General features: G+C 42.9%; 1 protein-coding gene across 1 annotated transcript; it reads right to left on the reverse strand.

Annotated features, from left to right (window-relative positions):
* Positions 1-186: 186 nt before the first annotated feature.
* epb41l4b (erythrocyte membrane protein band 4.1 like 4B) lies at positions 187-22,296 on the reverse strand. The gene is made up of 23 exons (XM_030393862.1): positions 21,330-22,296; positions 17,056-17,160; positions 16,931-16,973; positions 16,448-16,526; positions 16,134-16,178; positions 14,726-14,778; positions 12,815-12,935; positions 12,073-12,160; positions 11,899-11,987; positions 11,009-11,078; positions 10,755-10,924; positions 9,530-9,639; positions 8,881-8,914; positions 8,593-8,626; positions 8,366-8,469; positions 6,058-6,197; positions 4,724-4,842; positions 4,522-4,635; positions 4,373-4,428; positions 4,137-4,289; positions 3,820-3,940; positions 3,510-3,643; positions 187-1,238 (listed from the first exon to the last, which is right to left on the reverse strand). Exons 1-23 carry the CDS (start codon positions 21,615-21,617, stop codon positions 1,175-1,177), a joined length of 2,334 nt encoding a protein of 777 aa, XP_030249722.1. The 5' UTR covers positions 21,618-22,296; the 3' UTR covers positions 187-1,174.
* Positions 22,297-23,290: the final 994 nt, after the last annotated feature.

Here is a 23,290-nt window from a genome sequence, read left to right on the forward strand (position 1 = left end):
GACTCACTGTACTGTACCTGATAGGTGTGTAGAGGAAGATAAATTCAATGCAATAATCTTATTAACAACATTCCCGCACAGGGTGGGTGAGGCCTACGCTCACACTTACCACACAGGCACGCAGGGCGAGGCTGAGCCACATTCCCATGTTGGTGCACACACTAAAGATGCTGCTACAGAGATGTCTAACTGATGATGTGGCCTTTTATTAAGATCCAACCAAGAGTAGGAACAACACAGCAACACATACAGTACTGCAGCATGTAAGACGCTGCCTCAGATGTGGTTGTGACAAAACAAGGACTGAAGTTGTTTTTAGCAGCAGGGTTATGCATAAACAATAGCTGAAGTCCAACCATATGACCGCTGAGATCTGTTTTGCGTTTGGGCTGTGATGAAAACTGAGACTGCGTGTAAAAAACAGCAAAGTGATCCATGATCTGTACCTCACGACCACACAGGATCTATGTGTTCAGCTGCCATGGGAGCCGTGGCTGCAGATCTGTCTCCTTCTAGTGGGCAGATCAAGACTGCAGCTGCACAGGTCTCCTACAACGAGTCAGGATCCACTTCCACTTCACTCCATTCAGGAAGTTTCTCAAATGTCAAATGCAGCAGATGTTTCGGCTTTCTGACATTATATAAATAAGGAAGTACGCATTTACAATGCCTGCTCATTTGTCAGCATATTAATTACAATGTCTATTTACATTTGGGACAAACTGACCGGAGAGTGAGATTTCTTAAAGTGTACAAATTACAGCTTTAACAGTCGCAGTCCAGAAACACAGTTTAGGCATCAACATGGACACAGTGACGTAAGAACATAACCCCAACGCAAATCAGATAAATATTACATCATGTCAGGTATTTATCATGCAGGCATCACCGGTCACATCTGTAGCTTGTGTGTCTGAGAGTCCATTTTGTTAAATTTCACTTACAGTTTTTACATTTTTAGTTTGATGAATATAAAGAACCATCCTTAAATAACAGTTAAGCAAATATAACAATTGCCTTTTTGCAAATATATATTTATAGCGGCTGACTGTATTATGCACATATACAAATGTTGATTGCAGCTGACGACTTTGGGTCTTCTGCCTCCACTTTCCCCGCTAACGGCAAAGTCCGCTGCACCTGGCGTAGATGTCAGGGGTCCAGGGTCATGGTCTCAGAGCTCTGTCATCAGGAGAGCTCTCAGTATCTTCTCTCTGTCCATCCTCACCTCTTCTCCACTACATACACAGAAAGATAAAAATCCACGTCATGTGAAGTTGAATGGTGTAATTCTGCCAGTTTTTAGTTCATTTTTCTTTACGTGACCTCTGTTCAAGAGCGATGTGGCTGAAAAAATAACCATGGTCAAAGAGCTTAAGATGATTAGGCCACTTATCTTGTTAAAGTTATTGACTATTTGGATAAATAATTCTTAACGAATTACACATAAATATATGATTTAAATGGCACTAACCACATCAAATCACATGGAGTCCAGATGGCTGCTACTACTACACTGCCGAGCTAGTCTAATTAGCCCTTAACAGTTAATCTCTTGTTACTTTTTCCCCGTTATGATCACCTGTAGCCACTGCCTTTACATACTGTGTTTGGTATCAAAAATTAAACTGCTAAAATGTTGGAGGATCAAAATTGATTTGTCAGAAATTATGATCAAAAATTGTAGAAGCAAGGGCTTGATCTCATTATTATACGACTGGCTCATGTCTGGTTCTGGCGAATCAGCAATATCCAAACTTGATGCATGGGGGTTAGACCTCCAAGTTGACATTTCAAATGACGAGTGGAACAAAATCTGTAAGGAGGCTCAAACCAAAACAGCCAGCACAAATTTAAAGCTTCTTCAGTATAACTGGCTGATGAGGACCTACATCACCCCAGTGAAATTACATAAATATAACAGTAATATACCGGACATGTGTTTTAAATGTAGAGAAAACCAAGGGACATTCATACATTGTATATGGGAATGCAATAAAATTAATGCATTCTGGAAGGAAGTGGCTAATAAAATAATGACCATTTTGTCTATAAATATCCCAGTAGATTCAAAAATGATACTGCTACATCTGTACCCAACAAATCTGAAATTAAGAACCAGAGAATGTAAGTTTATTGACTTTGCTATACTACAGGCAAAACGACTAATAGCCCTCAATTGGAAGAAAATCTCGGCCCCTACAATAGGAGCTTGGATTAATACTATGGCACAATGTATGTCCATGGAGAGGATAACATATATTCTGAAAAATAAGTTGGATGTCTATGAGGGAATATGGAGACCGTTTAAAGACTTCATGAATCACAGAGACATTGGAGCGCTTCTACAAGAGGAAGACTCAGGTTAAGATATATACATGAATGGATGTGGTGGTAAACCCCAGGAGTTGATGAGGAAAGGATATGGAATTATGTAACTATTGGTTTGTTTATGCACATATGTGTGAATGTAGATATAAATGTGTGGATAGGCACAAAATATATACATATCTTTGATTTGGATTTTCTTTGAGGTACCATTGTCTTGGAATAGTCAAATGATTTAAAGGACTTTAAATGCAAGAGAGTGTTTTAGAGAGAGCAGGGATGGTTGGGGGTGGGTGAGGGGGTAGCATCTTCTTTATACTGTATTAAAATATGTACTCTAATCTGTTAAACTGCATATCTGTCTGTGCTTAAAATCAATAAAGAAATTGTTAAAAAAAAAAATTAAAAAAAATTGATTTGTCAGATACAGGAAAAGGAAAAAGTTTGTAAGCCACATCACCAGTAATCCGTTTCCAGGCAAACAACTAGCTTTAAATGCTTTTTAGCGTGCTGCCTTTTTTAAGAACATGTTCTTTACTCAGTTTTGACCAAATATGTAGGCTAGTAACTGTGAGTTAGCTTAATAGCATGAACTGCCACACAATATACAAGTTCCAAAAAGGTATAATAATATCAAAACAATCCATTTAGAGGCATCAGAGTGTCACTGTCCAGTATTTATCCTGGAGATTGTTCCAAAATTCACTAATTCAATAATATTTTTTGGCATTTTGTAGATACAGAAACAATGAAAGAAAGGAAAATCAATGGGCAAATATTTTGATAATTTCTTAATAATTTAAGTCATTTTATAATGTTTTCATTTAATATTTTCTATCATCTTAAATGTTAAGTTCTGATGCTTTGCCTTGTTATCTATGATAGTTTACTGAATGTCTTTAGTTTTTGGATTTTATTGAACATTTTCAACCCTTTTTTTTTTTACACAAAATGATTCATCGATTAATTGAGAAATAATCAGCAGATCAATGATAATGAAAGGGACTGTTAGTTACAGCCCTAGTTAAACAATATACATGCGTGTCAACCAATGGGCCCCCAGGATGTCCCCCAAAATGCAACCTTAAAAACTTTTTTAAAATGTTTTTTCAGATATCTGGAGGAAAGTTGAAGCAAATATCAACATGCCCTGGAGAACATGGACAACTGAGGTGTGTTACCTGTCGTTATGGGCAGCGAGGTAAGGGACCAGGTGAGGAATGGAGCTACAGTAGTAAGAGGGGGAGAGATGGGGAGAAGGCGAAGGAGAGGGACAGCTCGGACTACCCAGCTCCAGTGCTGGCATATTATCCACCTGGAATACAGATGAATGTATACAGACACAGTATACACACAATGTATACACACTCTGTTTACTCACAGATGACGCTGAGAGGCTGAATTAATTGCATTACAGAAACATTCTTACTGGCTTTTAAAGTGTCTGTCTGCGTGTGTGTGTATTTGTGTGCATGTGAGTGTATGCGGTACCTGTGGGTAAATGGACGGTTGTATCTGTTTGTCCAATGAGCTGGTCGATCCTGACTTTCCTGTACTCTGGGAGGAAATGGCCGCGAGAGCTTCTGGGAGATTATCTTCATCTTCGTGGTTGCTGACGAGCAATAGATTAAGAGAGGCTGAGTGACTAACACGACCCGCAGACTGTTCTGAACAAAATGTAATTTTCATCGGGAGCAGAGATAGCATTGCTTTTGCTTCAAGTACTGAGTGAAGTACTTATTTCCAGAATGCAATTTCCCTCTTGTTGCCCCGGCCTTTGCCAGTCATCAGAGGTGATGTGTACTCACAAGCTGAACTGTCTGACAAGTCGTTTTCTGCGTGTGGTGCTTGTGCTGGCACTGGACTGCGGCCTCTCCGGCGTCAGGCTGCAGTCTTGCCGATGTGGCGTCCTCTCTGCTGTGAGACTTGATGCAGCCGAGTCTTGGGATGAGCTCTGATACCTGAAGACCAGAGTCAGCACATGAAGAGTTAGTGATGAATACACATGTGCAGGAAGATGTGCAGATAGGATGAGGGCACTGGCCTGTCATTGAGGGTCTCATTGGAGTTCTTCACTCTAGGTACTGTAGAAGTTTCCTTCTACAGAATGAAGGAAAATTAAGACACTGCTGTTAGTGACACTGTGCAGCACACAAGGTTTACAGTATGTGGGAAGTGAACTGTAGTACTAACCCTGAAAGCCGCCTCCATCTGGGCCTTGAGGATGTTACACTTGAGATGGTCAGGGAGCATCACCGGAGAGGCAGGGGGGTGCAGAGATTTCTCAGACAGCTGCTTCTCCTCTCCCTGTCAAAGAAGCAGGTGGTAAAGTTACTCGGGAAAAGGTCTCATGGTGAGCAGAATTGGACAACAGCATGCCGGGAGTGGGCCTGACCTTGTCCATGTTGACGTGCAGCGAGGGCCACGGCGGAGAATCGCTTTCCGACTCCAGAGCCTTGAGCAGGGACTGAGAGATGTCCAACTCATCGGCAGGGCAGTGAGGAGCTCGATGTTCTAACGTTCGATGAGAAAATACACTGTAGGCTGCATTTGTTTTTGTAGAAACATGCTTCTTTATAAGCACCTTCAGTGGGAACAGGCCCATTGGGTTAGTTAGCTTATGATCAAGGGGGTTGGTTTAATGTGAAAGGGATGGCAAAGTGCCAAAGTGGCCATTTTTTTTAGACAGCTGTGTTCAAAAATGGAACAAATAAAAACTGTAAAGAAGAAAGAGGTAAAGAAAGGAAAGAAAACACAATTCAACGGTAATCGCACAGTCGGTGGTTTGATCCCTGGCCTCTGCAGTCTATATGTTGATGTGTCCTTGGGCAACATAGTAAATGCAAAACCTCCCACTGTGTGTGTGTGTGTGTGTGTGTGTGTGTGTGTGTGTGTGTGTGTGTGTGTGTATTAATGAGTAGGTGGCAAATTGCATGGTATCTTCTGATTTTAAAGTACAAAATTCCCTCTCTTTGATCAAAGGTTTTTGGACAGAGGTTCTTGACACAGATAGCAGATAAATGCGTCCTGGGCATTTATCAAAGTCATTTTATTATTAAAAAGAGTGACTGTGCACTGACCAAATCATGTCTGAATCAATACATGAAGAGATGTGTCATCAGAAGGAACAGCTGGGAGTGTTGGTAAAATATGTAGGGGAGCTTCATCGAGGTTTTGAAACAAAATGCTGGTAATGATCAACAAAGCCTGAAACTGGAGTGGAGTGGGGCAACTGGACTAAGATTTTAAAGTGAAGTAGCCCAAAAGTTCTATGCATTGTAATATCCATACATTCACCTCTGTTCTGAGTACCATGTTTTCATTACTTGCCTATTCATTTAATGGCACCCTGTAATTTCTGCCAAGATTGACTAGTTTGACATAAAATATGTGCTATAATTGAAAACCATAATAAATAAATCCCTCCACATAGAGGGAACATCAAATAAATGAATGCAACTTTTACAAATACCGACCTCACTTATCTAACTCACGTGACTGAAGCCTCATACTTGTTTGGAATAAACACCGGAACACATTTTCTAACACATTCACTGTGGTGAATCCGTCCTTTCCGCGGTGAAGTATGTTGTGTGTGTGATTTGGATGAGCTGATCAGCATGCAGCGACGAACATGAAAAGGGCATCAGTGCCGAAGTCTAGACGTGTGCCACGGATTTGCAGACAGACACTGTTTGGACAGCTCCTCCTCGGGCTGAGAGTACTCACTGTTCTTGGTGTGTGTGTGGCAGAGCGTGTCCTGGCTGTGCGTGTGGCGGCGGTGGTGGTGATGAACCTTGCCAGAGTAGGAGGTCTCATTCTCCTCGATGCTGAACTGATGGTGTGAGGCGGGACCGCTGAGAGGGAAGCTGAAGACGACACGTGCAATCAAAACAAATTCACCCAATGATATGCCACTTGTCATTATTATCAACTTCGTTTCATTCCAGCTTCACGCATGTTCAACACAAAACCCTTCCATCTACGGAGAGAGAAGACAGTTTATGACGGTAACGGAAACTCTCAAGTTATGAAGGACAGCCTTTTGCAAGTATGAACATTTTGTTTATTTGAAAAGCAAATGGCATCATCCCTAAAGGCATCATGTGATTCATTCAAGTAAGTGTTACAGAGTAGAAGGCGACACACTATGACAGACAGACACACGTTGGGCACATTTTCTGTAAACAGCTGGTTGATTGAGCAAATCTGTAGCCCGCTATAACAAAGTAAAGCTTATTCAAAAATCTCTCTTTAAAAAGAACACCACCCCACATGCAGGATTCTGGTTCACGCTCCTATTTCACACTGACGATCTACAAAATATACATTTTTAAAGCAGCTTAATCCCTAAACCAGCATTAAATACGTGCTTAACTCAACCCCTTCCACCTCATTTAGCACTCATCGTCACTTAATTGCACTCAAATTAAAGTGTTTTGGATAAATTAGCTGTCACGACATTTCTAAGGCACGCAGATAAACGTAGATGAGATGACTGAGGGGATAAAACAAACATGATTACATGAAAATGTCCACAAGGAAAAACAAGGCACAAAGATATTAGACCCGCTCCTCTGTTTAATGTTTCACGTTCTAGTGTTATTTTTGAGTCTATATCAGTCTGACACTGTGTATCTGGATGTGAAGGGACAGAGGAGAGCGTCAGTGTAATAAGAACAAAGTTGATAGTACATTCTGAGCCGTAGAAATGCAAAAATACATATACTGGAAAAAACTAATTTCAATGTTGCTCCTATTGTAAATATTTATAAGATAATCCAGGATGATCTGGAACAGTTCCATTAATATGGTCTGAAAACAGTCATCGTAGAGCTGGTGGCGACAACTTGAGCATCAAAGACCATATTTGTTTACATTAAGGCAAATTAGAACCATTAAAAGTTTGCCGAATTAACAATTGGCAGCTCTTGTTTGCAAAGCGCCCACTGATGTACAGACAGTTATCGCTAGATTAAAACTTAAAAATGTGATGATTCTTAGGGAAGTTCTGCAGTTATATAGAGCGTCTTTCTTGTGCAAATTCTAAGCGGATTTATAGATGTTTACAAGCAACGGACAAAGCAGATATTAATATCTTCTGAACGTGTAAGGCACAACCACATCTACAGATATATATATATATTTATATATATCCCATCTGTGTATTCACATGAGTTCATGAGTTATGATCCAGAGGAGTGTGATTTTTGATGCAAATGGCAGTATTAGGGGTTCAAAAGAAGCTCGACTGCTTCCGTCAGCAGGGTGTTGACCGTGTTGATCACCGAACCACATTATCTAACTTCTTCGTAGGGTTTCTATAACACCACTATGCACCTGTCCCTTTAACTTCACGCAGTATCTTTGCATCATGCCTTGAAGCCCTTGATCTTCCCCGAGCTCCCCTCGAAGAGGCGATGACAGTCGGTTTGAAAACCTCTTTCTGATAAGGTCCTTGGTCCTTTTTGGGATTTTTCATAAAGGTGCACACAGAAACACATGAAGGGATGCAACAAACAGGTGATGACGGCGGGGGTGTGGATGAATCCATCAACCGAGCTTCTCTTTGGGACACCAGTCGATGTAAGTCTTAATGTTTAGAGTCTGGGTTTGAAACAGATTCCCAGGGTCAAACAGAGGTCAAAGTGCAGTCATGACCTTGTCCCTGTAAACCACACTGATGGATCCTGGGAAGGTGCCGCTGGTTCGCTCCGGGGCAGGGGGCTGACTTGACACGGGACTCGCAGCCTCGACGGACGGCCTGAACATGAGGGTGGAGATGAAGGATCACACATGCACGCACATGCACGCACACGCAAACACACACACACCCAAACAAGAGCATGAGGTAGACAAGACACACATGAGGTTTATGAGTGATGTGATGTGTGGTTAGAAAGAGACAACATGGAGTACCGAACGGAGAGCGCCAGATGAGTGACTTTGTCTAAAAATAGAAACTCAGGGACCAGTTAAGACTGCATCGTAACGTCCTTGAGCATCTATGTCCTCTGCGTCCTCTCCGTCGTCTTACCTGTGTGACGGCGTGTGTCCAGAGGGCTGCAGGTAGACCGGGGGCGTGAGAGCCGGGTGAGGCGGGTGCCACGGCTCGTGACCAATAGGAATATTGTGCTGGTACTGCAGGGAAGGAGAGGGATTGAAGAGATGCTGAAATTAAATGTTGTCACTAGAGCGAAGCCAGATCAGTGGCAGCTGCATATGTGTGCGTGCACAAAAAGTGGGTTATCTAAGGTCACTCACTGGATGTAGGCTGGAATCAGGGCTGGCTCGAGAGCTGGAAAAGAATGACAATAATCACTGATAGAAGATTGAAAAAGAATAATAAGAAGAAGAAGGAAAATATCCTCAAAACTGTTGAAAAACCAACAAACTGACGACAATTTATCTTTTTACAAAAGGCTATTTTAGTTCAGATTATCCAGGCCATTATGTGGATTAAGGTCGTGTTTAGAGGATAATGAAAGAGCAAAATAAACAGAAAGTCCTCACAAGCGTGGTAACGTGGGTGCATATTTGTGGGTGTCTTACCTGATATGCTGCGGCTTGGCGGGAGAAAAGGAAGCTGCCAGAGTGAGACACGATGTCAGTTAGAGCAGAAAATAGGACAGTCTGTCATATTATCTGTTTTTCAGTCTCTGCATACATGTTATTACTCTGAGCTCCCACCAGCACTTCAATCCTCGCTCGTCTTTCTATTGCAGTGCTGAATGACAAACCATCCAGTAAATAAAAGGTGTGTGGACGTCAACACTGACAGCCTTGAAATAAATTCAGTCTGCCCTTGATGATTCATGCATAATAGATTACGGAGAGATAGCGGCCTGTGTGCAGAGGGTATATGGAGGAGTGAAGAGGACTGCAGGTGCTTTTGACAAAGGTGACGCTTAAGGGTAACAAGCCGTCTGAAGGAAATCTGGAGCACTTTCTCGAAACAGAAGCCTCAGCTCTTTTATAATTTTTTTTTAACTTGTTGAGTTTCTATTTCATTCAGTACGTCAAACACTTATCAACGTCTGGCAATTTTACAGCTTTCTGTCGAAGAATAATACGTTCAACGGTGATTCTGAACAGCAGAGACAAGTTTTCTAAAGTATGCGACCTTCACGATAACGAGTGCAGTAACGGATTAAACAGGGGCTGTTAGTCATCAAGGTTTGTAGGTGCTGATAAGTCTCACCTTTGCCCAGCGACTGTGTGCGGGAGGGGTATCTCTTGCTCGGCCTTCGCTCGAATGTGCTTGCTCTCCTCAGTCTGCCTCCATGAGTGGCCTGATACTCGGTCTTACCACTGTGACATGGAACACACAGAGGAGGGAAAACAGTGTTATGTCATTTAAAAAAAATTTTATTTAGAAATTATTCAGTGTAGGGTCCCCTCACCCTCTTAAACACCAAATTGAGGAATTTCCAATGACTTTCCAGGCCAAGTTCCTTGAAATTCAAGGATTCAACACGCCATAGTGTGAGACAGGAATCAAGGTAAATGACAGTAACACCACTTCTTGGCTGATCACTTCCACATCATCACTTCCAAGGCAATGTGGCCTTACTGTCTGGGAGCAGTAACAGTGGTAAAATTAACATTTGGCTCCGAGATCAATCATGACTTCAGTAAAATATAGTTAGGTAAGATTCCAACCAAACTCAGATGACGTGAGAAACACCTTCTTCAAATAGTCCTCGCAGGCAGTAAAAAAGCCATTACCAGGAAATGGATGATTAAAGAACCGCCAACAAGAACAGAGTGGATGAGGATAGTAAATGAGATTTGTGGCACGGAAAGGAACGTCTTTCTCCCTGAAACGTTTTATGGATACATTTACCAACTATTGGACGAAATAGTTGCTCTATCATACAGCAAGGAACTAACAAATACTTTGTTTTGTGTGATCCTGTACATACATCTATTTATGTTTAGTTATTTTTATGTATAGGTCACACTGATTGGTTCATTTATATAATCTTTGCTGAACAGTAATTGGGAGATATAATGTGGAAATATTTAAAGCATATTCCTCTGGCTGTCAACAAAAGGTTAAAAATCAGTGACATTTGTGTGTTAATTATACGGGGTTACATTTACTTCCACCACTTGTAACTTGAGTTTTCAATACACAGACACCGAAGTAAAACACGCTTCAGCTGCTCCAACAAATGGCAGGAAGTGCCCTTCAAGTGTGAGAACTGGTTCTGACCATCTCTCATAATCACAGCGAGGAGAAAACAAACAATATAAAGGGGATGTGTCAGTCACCATAGGAACAGATCCATGTAACCATAGACACACTGTAACCATAGATACAAAGCCTCTGTTTAATGTGACACACTATATTCCCCATATGCTGCATCATCCGTCCACTGTCGGTGCTACACTTCACAGGTGAGCCCGTCTCTGTGCTCTACCTGAATCTGAAGCGGGACCCGAGTCGCGTGAAGTCGCTTTGGCTGGCCTTGCCCGTGGTTGGTTGGCGTAGCCGGAAGAAGGCGTGGCTCTCCACGGCACACTTCCACAGGTGTTTGCAGCTCTTGGAGCTGGCCAGCTGGAACACAAACGTGTGCTCCTGCTCCCGACCCTGGAAACAATCAAACACTGTTAGCACACACCCTGTGTGTCTGAGTGTGTGTGCATGTGCTTGTTTGCATGGAGGGAAACAAACCTGATCATCGTCCTCCACCACGACCAGCGTGAGTCGACTCTTTTTGAAGTCCAGCCGAGTGATTTTGGGCCTGGATAACACACCAAGACACCAAAAACAGCTAGTGTTATTTTGGTCAGAATAACATCAACATACATTGATCAACTTGAAGACAGTAGACCTTTACTCTATCACTCAAAAAACTTTTTTTTTTTTAATTCATAGGAAATTCAGATACCTTTAACCCTGTGCCCTATATTTACATGTTTTGGTGTGTCCATGATTCAGATTCACCAAAGGTTTTGGAATCAGTCCAGTCGATCTCCTTAGCGGACAGTCACCACATGTCTGCAACACCTGCAATGTAATCCTAAGGAGCAGACTTCTCCTTGAACAAAATCTTCCTCTTAAATAAAAAGGTCTATCTCCGTAAGAATCATTTCTGTAATGTTGTCAGACTCTTAGAGTCACAACTTCCAGCCTTTACAGCCTGTCAGTGGCAAAAACAAGCACTGTTAATGGACGTGACATTGACAGTCGGGGGTTGACCCAAAGGATTACATTGAGGCTATTGCAGTTGTGTTGAGGAGATCTACTGGACCGATTCCAAAACTTTGGCTGAACATGAATCATTTACACAGTGAAACATGTAAATATGGGACCAGGTTTAAAACTACAGGAATTTGATTAAAAAAACAAACTTGTCTTATAGTTAGATTTTTAAGATTTGTTTAAAGGTGCAATACGTAAGACTTTTTTTCAGGCCCAGTGCTAGCTGGTTAGCATGCTGACTTCAGCAGACATGTCTTCAACACAGTACATAGACGTCTTTGACATCACATCAACCCTGTTGTTTGCCACAGCACCCACTTTGAGAACCACTGGAATAGCGACATGTTCAGCTTCCTCACCAAAAGAAGAGGCCAATTTTGTTGGAGCCTTCAAACACTAAGATGCCAGTAGGAGTGAGGCCGAGTGCATATTCTCCTCCATCTCTGCCCTGAAGACACAACACACACACGGTTAGTTCTCAGACACACCTGTGACATAGTGACTTTTAATGACAATCAAACACACTCACACACCTTGACAAAGTGCATGTCTACTCCGTAAAGTTCCAGCCACTTGCACTTGTTGAGAAAGGAAATCTCGGCTTGAGACGGACTCTTTCCCCTGAGAATTAAAGAAAAGACACCGTGGTGAGTTTTCACAACAAAAACATCACTCCCTCCGTCACCTCACAAATCAGTAATGACACTTTCTGACCTCAACTGGTAATTGGTGTTAGCTCACAGAAAGATACTCTGTGAGTAACCTCCTTGTTGCGTCCCTGACTCAGTCTTGGTGTGTTTGTATGCCAGTGAACCCAGAGCGGGTTCGTCCTTGCGTGGCTCCGGTGGCTCGGTGAGGCGCAGCATATGTGTGTGTAATCTAATCCGAGATGGGAGCAATCAGACCGCGGCTGGGTTAAACACTGCTCAGAATCAATCAAGACCCTTCAGGGATTAATCTCTTAATCCTCAATACAGGCCAGTGAGAGCGAGGCCAAGGCAGAGGAGGAGGAGAGAAAAGAGGGAGAGTGAAATGTAGACGCCCTGGTCACTGGAAACGCTGGCGCTGAAAGGCAGCAGCAGAATGACTTTCCTTTGCTGCTCGGTGCTCTGCTTTTCTCGCCCCAGTTGTTTCACCACAACAAGGAGATAAATGTGCTCAGGTCAAACCACCGGCCACAGGACGCCTCACAATAAGATGAGGATTGTGGCAACTGGTGCACAGTGCTTGAAAAAGTCCCATTTTCTTGGACTTCATGGTGAACTTTAAACTCACCTGAGCTCCAACCACCTGCCAAAGATGTCTGCCTCCATGGCCTCGCTCTGTTTGGGACTGAAACGAAACTCAGACACCAGCTCAGGAGAGTGCTCCAGGGGATCGCAGTCTCCCAGTTCACCTGGATGTGATGAGATATTTAGAAACACAGATGTAGGAGAGCAGCAGACGGAGAAGCCACAATACAGTCTACAAGATGTGCTGCGTACCAGCAGCTGAGGTCTTTACAGTGCAACAAACAAAAATGTCTCATTTCAACACACTCTGTGGTTTTGCTGCTTATGGTGGCAAATGGTAGCAAACAATAGATATATAATTGCTGTGTAACTTGACAGTATGATTCTTCCCTTCTTGCACTGCTGTTACACCATGATATGCCAACTATCATCATCATCCCATAACTGTAATTCATGGCTGTTCAGCACAGGTCACATAAGCGCTCTTTAAAGCTTCAAATCCCTGCATGTTCAGACTGCACGACAGAATGTGAACTAACATGTAATTGCAGACAGAAAACTTGTCTGAGAGTTGGCTAACGCACTGTCACTCGCTTCAACATTTAAGGTGATTTAACTTTGTGAATGCAGCGAACCACCACAATAAATATCCATCTGAGTTTGTTGCTTGTCCTCTGAGTTTGATTTTCTGATGACACAGATCATACATTTCCTGCTTTTTCCCCAAACATGGCTGTTAAATCACCACTGAGAAAGAGTCCTTGATCACAACTTGTTTTAATGCCTGATGATGGATTAGATTATAAATAACTCTACTGTAACATTATATATTAAGGTACAAATATTAAAAATGAACTAATTGGGTATTAGCATGAATATCAGTATCATATTGGCTGTTTATTAGTCATTATAACTGAGAGTTTGACATACATAGACTTTACTAATGAATTACTTCCAGCAAGGCAAAACCTTACTGTAGTCAGAGTTAGAAAGTCTTATTTAGAGTTATTTTGACACTATTAACACCATGTAAGACCATATCTATGATGTGTTGTTAAGGGAGAATATTCCTCGATGGTACTTCCACCTTATAAGGTGCAGACTGAATAAATAATATTAAGATTGCGATCCATAATACACAACAACTTTCTTCCTTTGCATTCAGAAAGCAGTAATCAGAAAGTTATTAGGGGAGGCTGTAGAACATGGTTGTGCAATGAGGCATTAATACGTTTATAAGAACCATTAAAGAGCCAATTTGCAACTAATATGATGCCAATAAGCAGCACGTTATGGTTTCTACATTTCTAACTTATACCCCACGTTTCATTGTACTAGGGGTCGACTGATGGTGACTTTTTCAGGGTTGATGCTGATTATTAGAAATCATGGAGACTGAAAAATTATATTTGGGGCCGATATTCATTCGCAATGAAACTCAAACTCTTTGTGACAAAATTAAGAACAACCTGTGATGGAATGAACTCAATTTTTAGGTTCTTTAGGTATTTATTCGATACATTTAGTTACTAGTTACTTTGCAGTGTTTATAGGCTGTTAATTGTGACATGTAACCGATCGGATATTGCTGTGGGCGGGACACTGAGTGAAATCACAGAGTGGTAACTGCAGACTTAGAGAGGATGCTGCATCAGAGCCAAGGTGGCACAATAAAATTAGTTTATTTTATCAGCAAACTGTCAGAAAAATCACTGATATCAATCAGGCCAATATTCTGTCGACCCCTTTTCTGACCCCATTTCTAGTTTTCTAGTACGACAAAAATCTTTCTAAAAGGTTACACTGGAAAACACTGGAAGTAAAGTGAATGAGACAGGATCTGCAGCTAATGGCTAAAACATGCAAAACTCTGGTCCGTTAAGAGGGACGTGAAAACTCATTAACTTAACACAACATGTAACAGAATATAAGTGAGTATGAGAGGTTTACTTACTTTGTAAACAATATGCCGCCAGCTCTACTGAGACGTCATACGGACATTTCAATCTGGGTAGAAAGAGAGACAAGGAGCTGTTTGTAGTGAGAGTGCATTCACACACACTCATAAAACCATCACACGGTGTGATGTGTGTGTGTTATGTGTTGGAAAGACATAAAAGTGTCTGAGTGCCCTACAGTGTGTGTGTGTGTGTGTGTGTGTGTGTGTGTGTGGGTGTGCATGTCAAGGAGGAGAGGAGCAACCCTTTTCCTAAAATAAGCAGCCCTCTGCTGTTCCTGATCTTGAGCTTTATAATAGAGTTGGACTCTGGGGATCCATGGCCCAGATAGAGGCAGAAGGAGGGAGAGGGGCAACACGACGTCTGAGATGTGTGTGTTTGTGTGTAAGAAACAGGTGCCGCTGCTCAGAAGTCCCCGAAAAACTCTGGTGTAGGTCACCTGTATGTACGCTCCCACAGGTGTGTGTGTGTGTGTGTGTGTGTGTGTGTGTGTGTGTGTTTGTGGGTTTAATGCCACAATTGACATCAAGATGTCTGTACTGTTAAAAGAAGTCACCAGGAAACGATTCATGTTTTGGACTCGTGAGGAGAAGGAGTGTATTTTAAGATGAGTGTTTTCTTCTGTTCCAGTTTAGATGAGGTCAGATTGAGGATGCAGATTCAAGGACATGGTCTTTAAATAAATCCTTTTACTGTCTTTAACACCAACAAACCACAGAGTTCTACATTTAAAACTCTAAACTCTATTTGAGTACTTGACTTTGACAAGACTTCTGAAAAATAGTTTTCAACAAATTCAGTCCTTTAAATTGTACTCAACCCTCCAAACCAATAATGAGGTCAAAATATCTTAAAGACACAGAGGGGCTTTTAATTTGAAATTTAAAGTTGAAAGTTGTTCACCATCAAACCAGAAGGTCCTGCATCTTGTGGATCTTTTCCGGTACCACTTTATAATGACCATCATTAATACATGGTAAATTATTAGCGAATAAAACTTTAGTTAAAATGTATTTCACTGTTAACAAACAATAAAATGCTTTATAATCCATTTACTAAGCAATTTAGTAAAGGCAATTTAGCAAGGTTTATAAAACATCAGTTACCATCCAAATAATGTTTATGCAGTAACTACATCATATTTATTAAACATTTAGAAAGTGTTATAAATGTTATCTATCATATTAAAATAAACAATTGCTCGTACTTCACGTTTGAGTGTTTCAATCTCCACGTCTAATCTCACACGTATTCCCCAAAATGTCCAACATAAGTTCAACTCTGCAAAACATTTGAAATATAAACTGCACGTATATGTTAGATATAAGATGATGGTTTGTTTAAATGTGTATCTGTATGTCTATACTGTGATGTTTAGGTCACATTTGTGTAAGAGGAACTTACTTGCCAGACAGAATATCCTGTCGAAGCTGCAGCACAAACAGATACCTGTCAGGGTGAAAAAACAAACGACAGAGTGAGAGGCTTGCGCCGAACAAGAACATAAATCAATTGATGTATCGCAGGCTTTGCCTCATCTCTGACACATAATTTGTTTTAACAAGTCTCTGTCCGTTTGGCCTTGATTTGAATCTGCCCACAGCAGCAAAGTAATTAGCCCCACATCCCCCTTTGGACCTCTGCACGGGGCTCCTGGGAGAACTGTGTGTGTTAATGTGTGTGTGCGTGTGTGTGTGATTTGCGTGTGAGAGTTTTACCTTGTAAATTCCTCGCGCAGGTTATTTGGCTCCGAAGAGTAAAATTTCACTCTGAAAAAGAGTCTGTACGGAGACCCGTCTGGAAGAAACAAAGGAGACAGGAAGAGGTGCAGCGAGATGAAGTCGCTCTTTACTGGAAATGCATTCAGTCAAATCAAATCAAAACTAATAACCGATTTAAAACCACTTTGTGTTAATCCATCACTGTCAGCCTGGCCCTTGTTTAAAGGCTCCTGAACGACAACTCAAAGGACAACAACAGCCTCTCCTCCCTCCTCCTGTGCCATTCACCCCCCCCCCCCCCCCCCCATGTTACAAGCTGGAGAGCACACAAGGGTACTGCTCCTAATGCACACGCTAATCAGCATGTCAACATTGGATAATGGCCACCTGCTCCCCGCTCACCTGCCTCCACATGCACATACTGCACATTTTCCAACACGCTGCACAGGCCTCATTAGAAAGCAGGTGAGGTGAACTTACCTCTGATCTGTTTCTTGATAAACTTCGACATATCCAGCCAGTGCTGCAAGAGATCAGAAGAATGAGGGGGTGAGTTATCTCAGCGTGCAGTCCACGGGCGAAATACGTAAGAGCTTGTTACTCACCGAGACTTGTTCTGTGTCCATGAACTGAAGCCCAAAGTAGTCCGTCTCAACCAGATCTATGTGATACATGATCTGGTCGAAGAGGTCCTGGCCTCTGGATTTACTCTGCAAAACAACAAGAAGTGTTTTCAGCTCAGCCTCGTGCCTGTTTATGTGTTTTCTTTTCAGCCTCAGAGACCCGATCGTCTCGTTAGAGCCACAACAAGGAGTTGATTAATTGATTAGTCAAAAATATTTTGATAAACCATCTATCGTTTCTGCCATTCTTCAAGTAAAAACATCAAACTTTTGCACTATCCAGTTCAATAAATGCAAAGTTTTGCTGCTTTTCTTTGTCTTTTATGTCTTTTATGTAAATCGTTGTGTGTTGGACAAAAGAAGCTATTAGAAAACGTCATTTTGGGCTGCTTTTTCACAATTTGTTTTATATTTTATGGACTAAACATTGAATTTGTTAATCATGAAACTAATTGTTAGTTGCAGCCCTAGTTCTCCTTAGAGATTGTAACGCTTTTAAACTGATGGATTTTCAAGTTATTTGGGCATGAGCGTCCATAACGAGGGCAAAATTACGTTATCAGTGCATATGGTTGTTTCCTTGTGTATGTGTGTGAGTGAATTTGACTCAAATTGAGGAGGTCAAGCCCCTGAGAAACATATATTATTAAACATTAAATCATATGAGACTACACTGTGTATGGTCTTACACTGTTATATCGTAATAAGTGTTGTCTCTTCCTGGTTTTAAAGGCTGCATATCAGTAAAGTGATGTCATTTTCTAAACTTCCAAGACTGTTCTAATATTTGTTTTTACCCACTTAGTCATGATTATTTATCAGACATGTGACTCAAGCAAGCCCAAAGTCATTTTTCCTGTGTCAAGTCGATTCAAGTCCTCAGTTTAAGGTGCACTATGTAGAGTCTGTGACTTCCAAGTTCAGTTCAAGTCCCAAGTCATTTATTTCAGACAGGTCAGCCCGCAAGTCATCAAAACAGGGACTCAACTCCCAGTGAGTCCAAGTCACAATGACTCGAGTCCACGTCTCTTCTTCTTAATAGGAGTTAATGCTTTGTGGAAGCACCAACAGGTGGGTGGTCCCAAATACCGTAATATTTGATTTTGTCGCCCCGTCACAGCATTTATGAACGGCTTTAGAGGAGATTTCAAAATATGCACTAATGTAACTTGCATCCCGATATAGCCCAAAAACATCGCAATATTAATTTAAAGGAACAGTTCACCCAAACATGAAAATCCAGTCATTAGGGTACTCAGCGCCAAAGTGATGGAAACTTGGGTGAAGTTTTGTAGTCCACACAAAAACATAGAATGACTCCATACAGCTCGTGTTAGCATGCATTGTGTCTGAATGTACAGTGAAAAGTTTGCCTTAAAAAAATGTGTAAATAACGTCTTTTTAAATCAATTACAGGATAACAGAGCTTCAGGCTTTTTACAGAACACTGTAACATCGTTTCGCTGTGAGGCTCCAGAAATGTTGTGTGGACAACGCAACTCTATCCGACATAGGGAAAAGTAGAACTTGAACTTATCCTTTAATGCCGTATCACCCAGCACTACTATATTTGTCATCTCGTCTGTCTCATCTCCCGGTGATGAATTGACTTTTAAACTGAGTTTCGCTGCTCAGGGTGGTGCCAGACTTCCTCGTAATTTAGGCATGAGTGTGTGTAACCAGAGCAAAATGACTAATAGGGCATGTGAAAGTGTTTGTTTGCATGTGTGTGCGCGCATCTGGGTCAAAATAAGAAGCCCCTGCAGGAAAGGCCCTTTTTCAGACTCTCGTCAGCAACACGCACAACCCAAGAACACACACACAACCACTGCACTGACAGTTTGTCCCTTCTGAACAGTTTTATGGGCCTCCTCATCGCCCCGTACAGTGACCTCCCTCCTGTCTGACCCACATAACACACAGTGGGTGTGTGCAAAGATGACAGCCTTGTACTTTGGATCCTGATAACCAGTCTAAACTTCCTGGTGAGTGTATGAATGTGTGAGGAAATCAGTGGTATTAAGGGATTGGGGACAGGGGGAGAAAAAAAAAGAAAAAAGGAAAAATCACCAGAACGCCTCTCGCTCGTTCTGCAGCATGTTTGGAGAGGCTGATTGAAATCATGGCCTCTGTCACACAGGAGCGCATGCAGAGGCAAGAATCGCACACCACGCTGGAGCGAATATGTTTTACTCTTTTTGCTCTAGCTTGTGTTTTTGTCTTCGAGTGACACCCGAATAAACGAGTTCCACTCTACCTGGCATGTACAAACTTGTCCCAGCACACCTGTGACTCAGCCTGGAGCTTGACAAGCCCTGCGACGTTTTATTGTTGGGGCCTGTGACACCTCAGAAGGAGCTGTTGCTTTGTGATAATGCTGTAATCTCCCTGCAGGACAAGAAAGACACTCTCTCTTAACCCGCCGTACACCGGCCGAGCATTAAGGAGGCTGACGCATGCACGCAACAGCTTCGGTGACACACGCAACCTTCAGAATGAAAACATCTTGCAAGAAGCCACTTACGCACCAATGCCCACGCTTTCGCTCATCATCCCACCTACCCTTCATACACTCCACTCTTCAGTCTGTTACATAGAGTCCCCACGGTGGTAAATCAGATCAGGGAGAGGGGGAATAGTGGAGGACAGAGAAGAAGAAGAAGAAGAAGAAGAAGAAGAAGTGACGGATGTGAAGATGATGAGTGATGGAGCAGGCCACAGAGGGAGTGTAAAAGGAAGATTAGGAGGGGAGGGAGCCGGAGGTTAGGGAGGGGGATTGCTCGAGAAAAATCAGATACAGGCAAATAGACAGAGGGAGCGAGAGAGAGGAAGAGAAGGAGGAGGCGGAGGAGGAGAAAGTGAGGAAGAGGCTGTAAAAGACCAAACAGGAGGGGGCAGCTTCAGGTCCGTCTTCGTTAGATTTCCCCGCAGTCAGAATAGGGAAGTAATGTGATGAATTGGCTGATCATAACACCATCTGGAGCTCTCAGTGAACAGAAAGACACGCTCTCACACGCACTCTCTCTCTCACACACACACACACACACACACACTTGTACTATATAGGCCACTACGATACTACAAGCAGGGAAACTTCAGTCGATGGGAACTTATCTGTGTCAAACTTCCACTGGACACATCTCGTCATCCATTTAAACTCGGGATGCAACTAGAGCTGCACGATTAATCCACCAGCTGATTGAAAGACAATTAATCAGCAACTATTTGCATCGGTTTGATATCAAAACTGTCAAATATTTGTCGGTTTCAGCTCCTTAAATGTATGAATTTGTCATTTTTGACAGCGAATATGGCATTTAGGGGGGTTTTGGTCTTTCAGTTGGACAAAAGAGCCAATTCAAAGACGTCACTTTGGACACTTTGGACATTTTATTTTGGGACGCTTTATGGACTAAACACTTAAAGGATTAAGCCTGAAATTGATCAGCAGATTGACTGATAATTAAAACAATCTAGACGCATTAAATGGCAATGATACTGTAAAGAAATGCCAAATAGTGATGTCTCAGATCCCAAGAGGAGGTCTTCAAGCTGCTCATTTTGTTGGGAATCAGTCCAAAACTCAAAAAGTGTTTCATTCAAAGTGAGATAATAATAAAGAGAGAGAAGTAGCAAATCCCCACGTTTGAGAGGCCGGACAAGTGAGTTTTGGGCATTTTCGCTTGAAAACAACGAATAAATAACCAATGTTTACTGTTGATTAGGGCTGAAACTAACGATTACTTTCACTGTCGTTTAATCTTGATAAAAAGATTAGTTGTCGGGTTTGAATCAGTGTTTCTGAAAAGCCCAAGATGATGTTCTCAAATGTCTTGTTTTGTCCACGACCCGAAGACACCAGTTATTGGATTACTGAAATAGTTGCTGATTAATTGAATCGCTGATAACTTATCGATCAGTGGCTGCAGCTCTACTGGTGATCGTTGTTTCCGCAAGATAAAAACACCCACTTTTACATCTTCTCTAACCAGCGTTGTGTTCACATCGGATTCAGAGACTCCTCTTATGTTTTGAATTTTAAAAGTTGAAATTAAACCGACTACAGGCTGAACTGGGCGAATCAGATTTAACCCTATCCCTCATTTTAGCATGGGGGCCACCTGGGACCCCTACGTTGTCCCTGCGGGGTCCCCGGGCCGCGCTTTGGCACACATTGACCTGGGCTACACCTCGTCCTGCGCCATGCACTCTGTTTACACACACAGTTTACGCACAGAGCCGCTGTGTGCACTCACAGGCAGGTCCACAGTGACGTCCGAGCCGTCCAGCAGCAGGACGCGGCAGGTGATGGTGGTCCTCGCCGCCCCGGCCGCCGGGATGTGAACCGACGCTCCGCCGGTCACCACGGCGGGCGCATGCACGACCTGCTGCTGATGGGCCAGGAGCAGGGGGTTCCCGCTCACCGCTCCTGCTCCTCCTCCCCCTCCTTCTCCTCCCCCTTTGCCGTCCCGTTCGTCCCTCTCTCTCGTCTGGAAGCGGCTCCGGGAGCGGCGGCTGAACGTCCGGCGCAGAAAGCCCATCATCTTCCCGATCCACGAGGCGAGGAGGTCCGTGCCGCGTCCGTGAAAACTGCTCCACACAACAGCCGGTGCAGCCGGGGTCCTGCTTCTGCTGCCGTCGCCTCCTCCCCGGGGCGAGGTGTCACTTAGCAGGCACGGAGGAGACTTCAGGGCTGCCGATCAGTCCTCAGGCTGGATGTCGGCAGCAGCGGAGCGACTCCGGCCGCATACTAATGAAACTAACACGGATCGAGCAACCAGTGGACCACCGACCATTCAGCCCGGTGTGGACGACAGGACTCTCTCACGGAAACACACAAACCCCTTTCCTCCTCCTCCTCCTCCTGTCCTGTCCTCTCCCGTGCACCTGCCTCCTGCTCTGCTTGGCTCGCTGTTGCGCACCGACTCTAAAATCCCGGAGAAATCCCGTCCGACGCTCCGCAGTGGGAGCCCCTGAGTCACACGGGGCCGGAGGGGGGGGCAGGCGGGGATGGAAGGAAGTGTGGTCACCTCTGGACCGGTACCGGACCCCCGCAGCTTGTTGCCGCTTATTCCCACCGGGCGAAGCGAAAGTAGTCCTACCTCACAGGTAAAAGTCAACCAGCGAAACTGGACAAACAGAGTGATCTGCGCCTGCGTAAAAGCACAGCGCAGAACAAACTTCTGTTCCTCCCGACTGGCCGACCCGTCAGTGTCGGTGAACCAGCGCCACCTGTCTGTCACGAGCCCGCCAAGAGAGGGTGTGGATCATAGTAGATTAATAGTGGTACCCAAGGTGGGGTCTGAGGTGCCACCAGGGTCGTTAGAGGATTCCCAGGTGGTCCTCAGCGGCAGAATGATCGTTTATGCAGCAGGGCCATACCCAGGACTTTAGAGACACTGAGGTCTGAGAAGGAACCGCCCTCAAAACACCTCATGACATTTCACAAAATAAACAATCCACTGAAACACATATATCCCTAAAAAAATTTGAGCACTGTAAAGCGGTATATTACCAAACAAAACTCCCCAAATTTCCCATTCTCGGGCCAAAAAAAAAGGAAAAGAAATACAAATGAAGTAGAAAATAAACTATTCTAAACTGTTCTGAAAGTATAAAATCACAACTCATCCTGTTTTAAATATAATTACAAATATGATATACAAACAGGATTACTCATTTTCAAATTTTTCGTTTGAATTGTGCCATGAACTACACGTATGATGTTCGTCAATTTAAAAGATCATTTTTCTCAGCTTGAGAAAGTCGCAGTTTTTCATAAAACTAATGAGAAATAAGACTGAAAGTATGTAATTATGAAGACCACACTGCCAACAGTCGCGTTAATGACGTCATCCAATCAAATGGTCGCCAAAAGACACAACTTGAACCTTGCAGAGCTGCTCGTGTGTATTAGCAGCTCACAGAACTGACAAACTCTCTGTTTAGTAACTGCAGTTGTCAATACGACCAGATTTTATCGTGATTTTCATTTTCCCTTTTTGCATTTTTCTGCGTCAAGTTGGCGGCTATATTGTGGTTCATGGTGCAGTTCACACAGGATCAAAAAATGGTTTGTCTTCCTCCGTTCACTCCCACAATTTTTTTTTTCTCAAAGGTCCCATGAGATCCACCTGAAGGAGTATGAACTCGGCTTGCTATCTCATTGCACTTAATATGGCATCTTCTGATCACCTAGAAAATGGCACTCCAGACA

This window comes from Sparus aurata, chromosome 17 (assembly GCF_900880675.1).
Source record: "Sparus aurata chromosome 17, fSpaAur1.1, whole genome shotgun sequence".
Taxonomy (NCBI): domain Eukaryota; kingdom Metazoa; phylum Chordata; class Actinopteri; order Spariformes; family Sparidae; genus Sparus; species Sparus aurata.

Coding starts and splice junctions, on each gene's coding strand:
- epb41l4b (XM_030393862.1), bottom strand. CDS start 21,617: ATGATGGGCTTTCTGCGCCGGACGTTCAGCCGCCGCTCCCGGAGCCGC. Junction 17,161..21,329: donor ACGTCACTGTGGACCTGCCT/GTGAGTGCACAC, acceptor GTTGTTTTGCAG/AGTAAATCCAGAGGCCAGGA. Junction 14,779..16,133: donor CAGGATATTCTGTCTGGCAA/GTAAGTTCCTCT, acceptor CTTTCTACCCAG/ATTGAAATGTCCGTATGACG.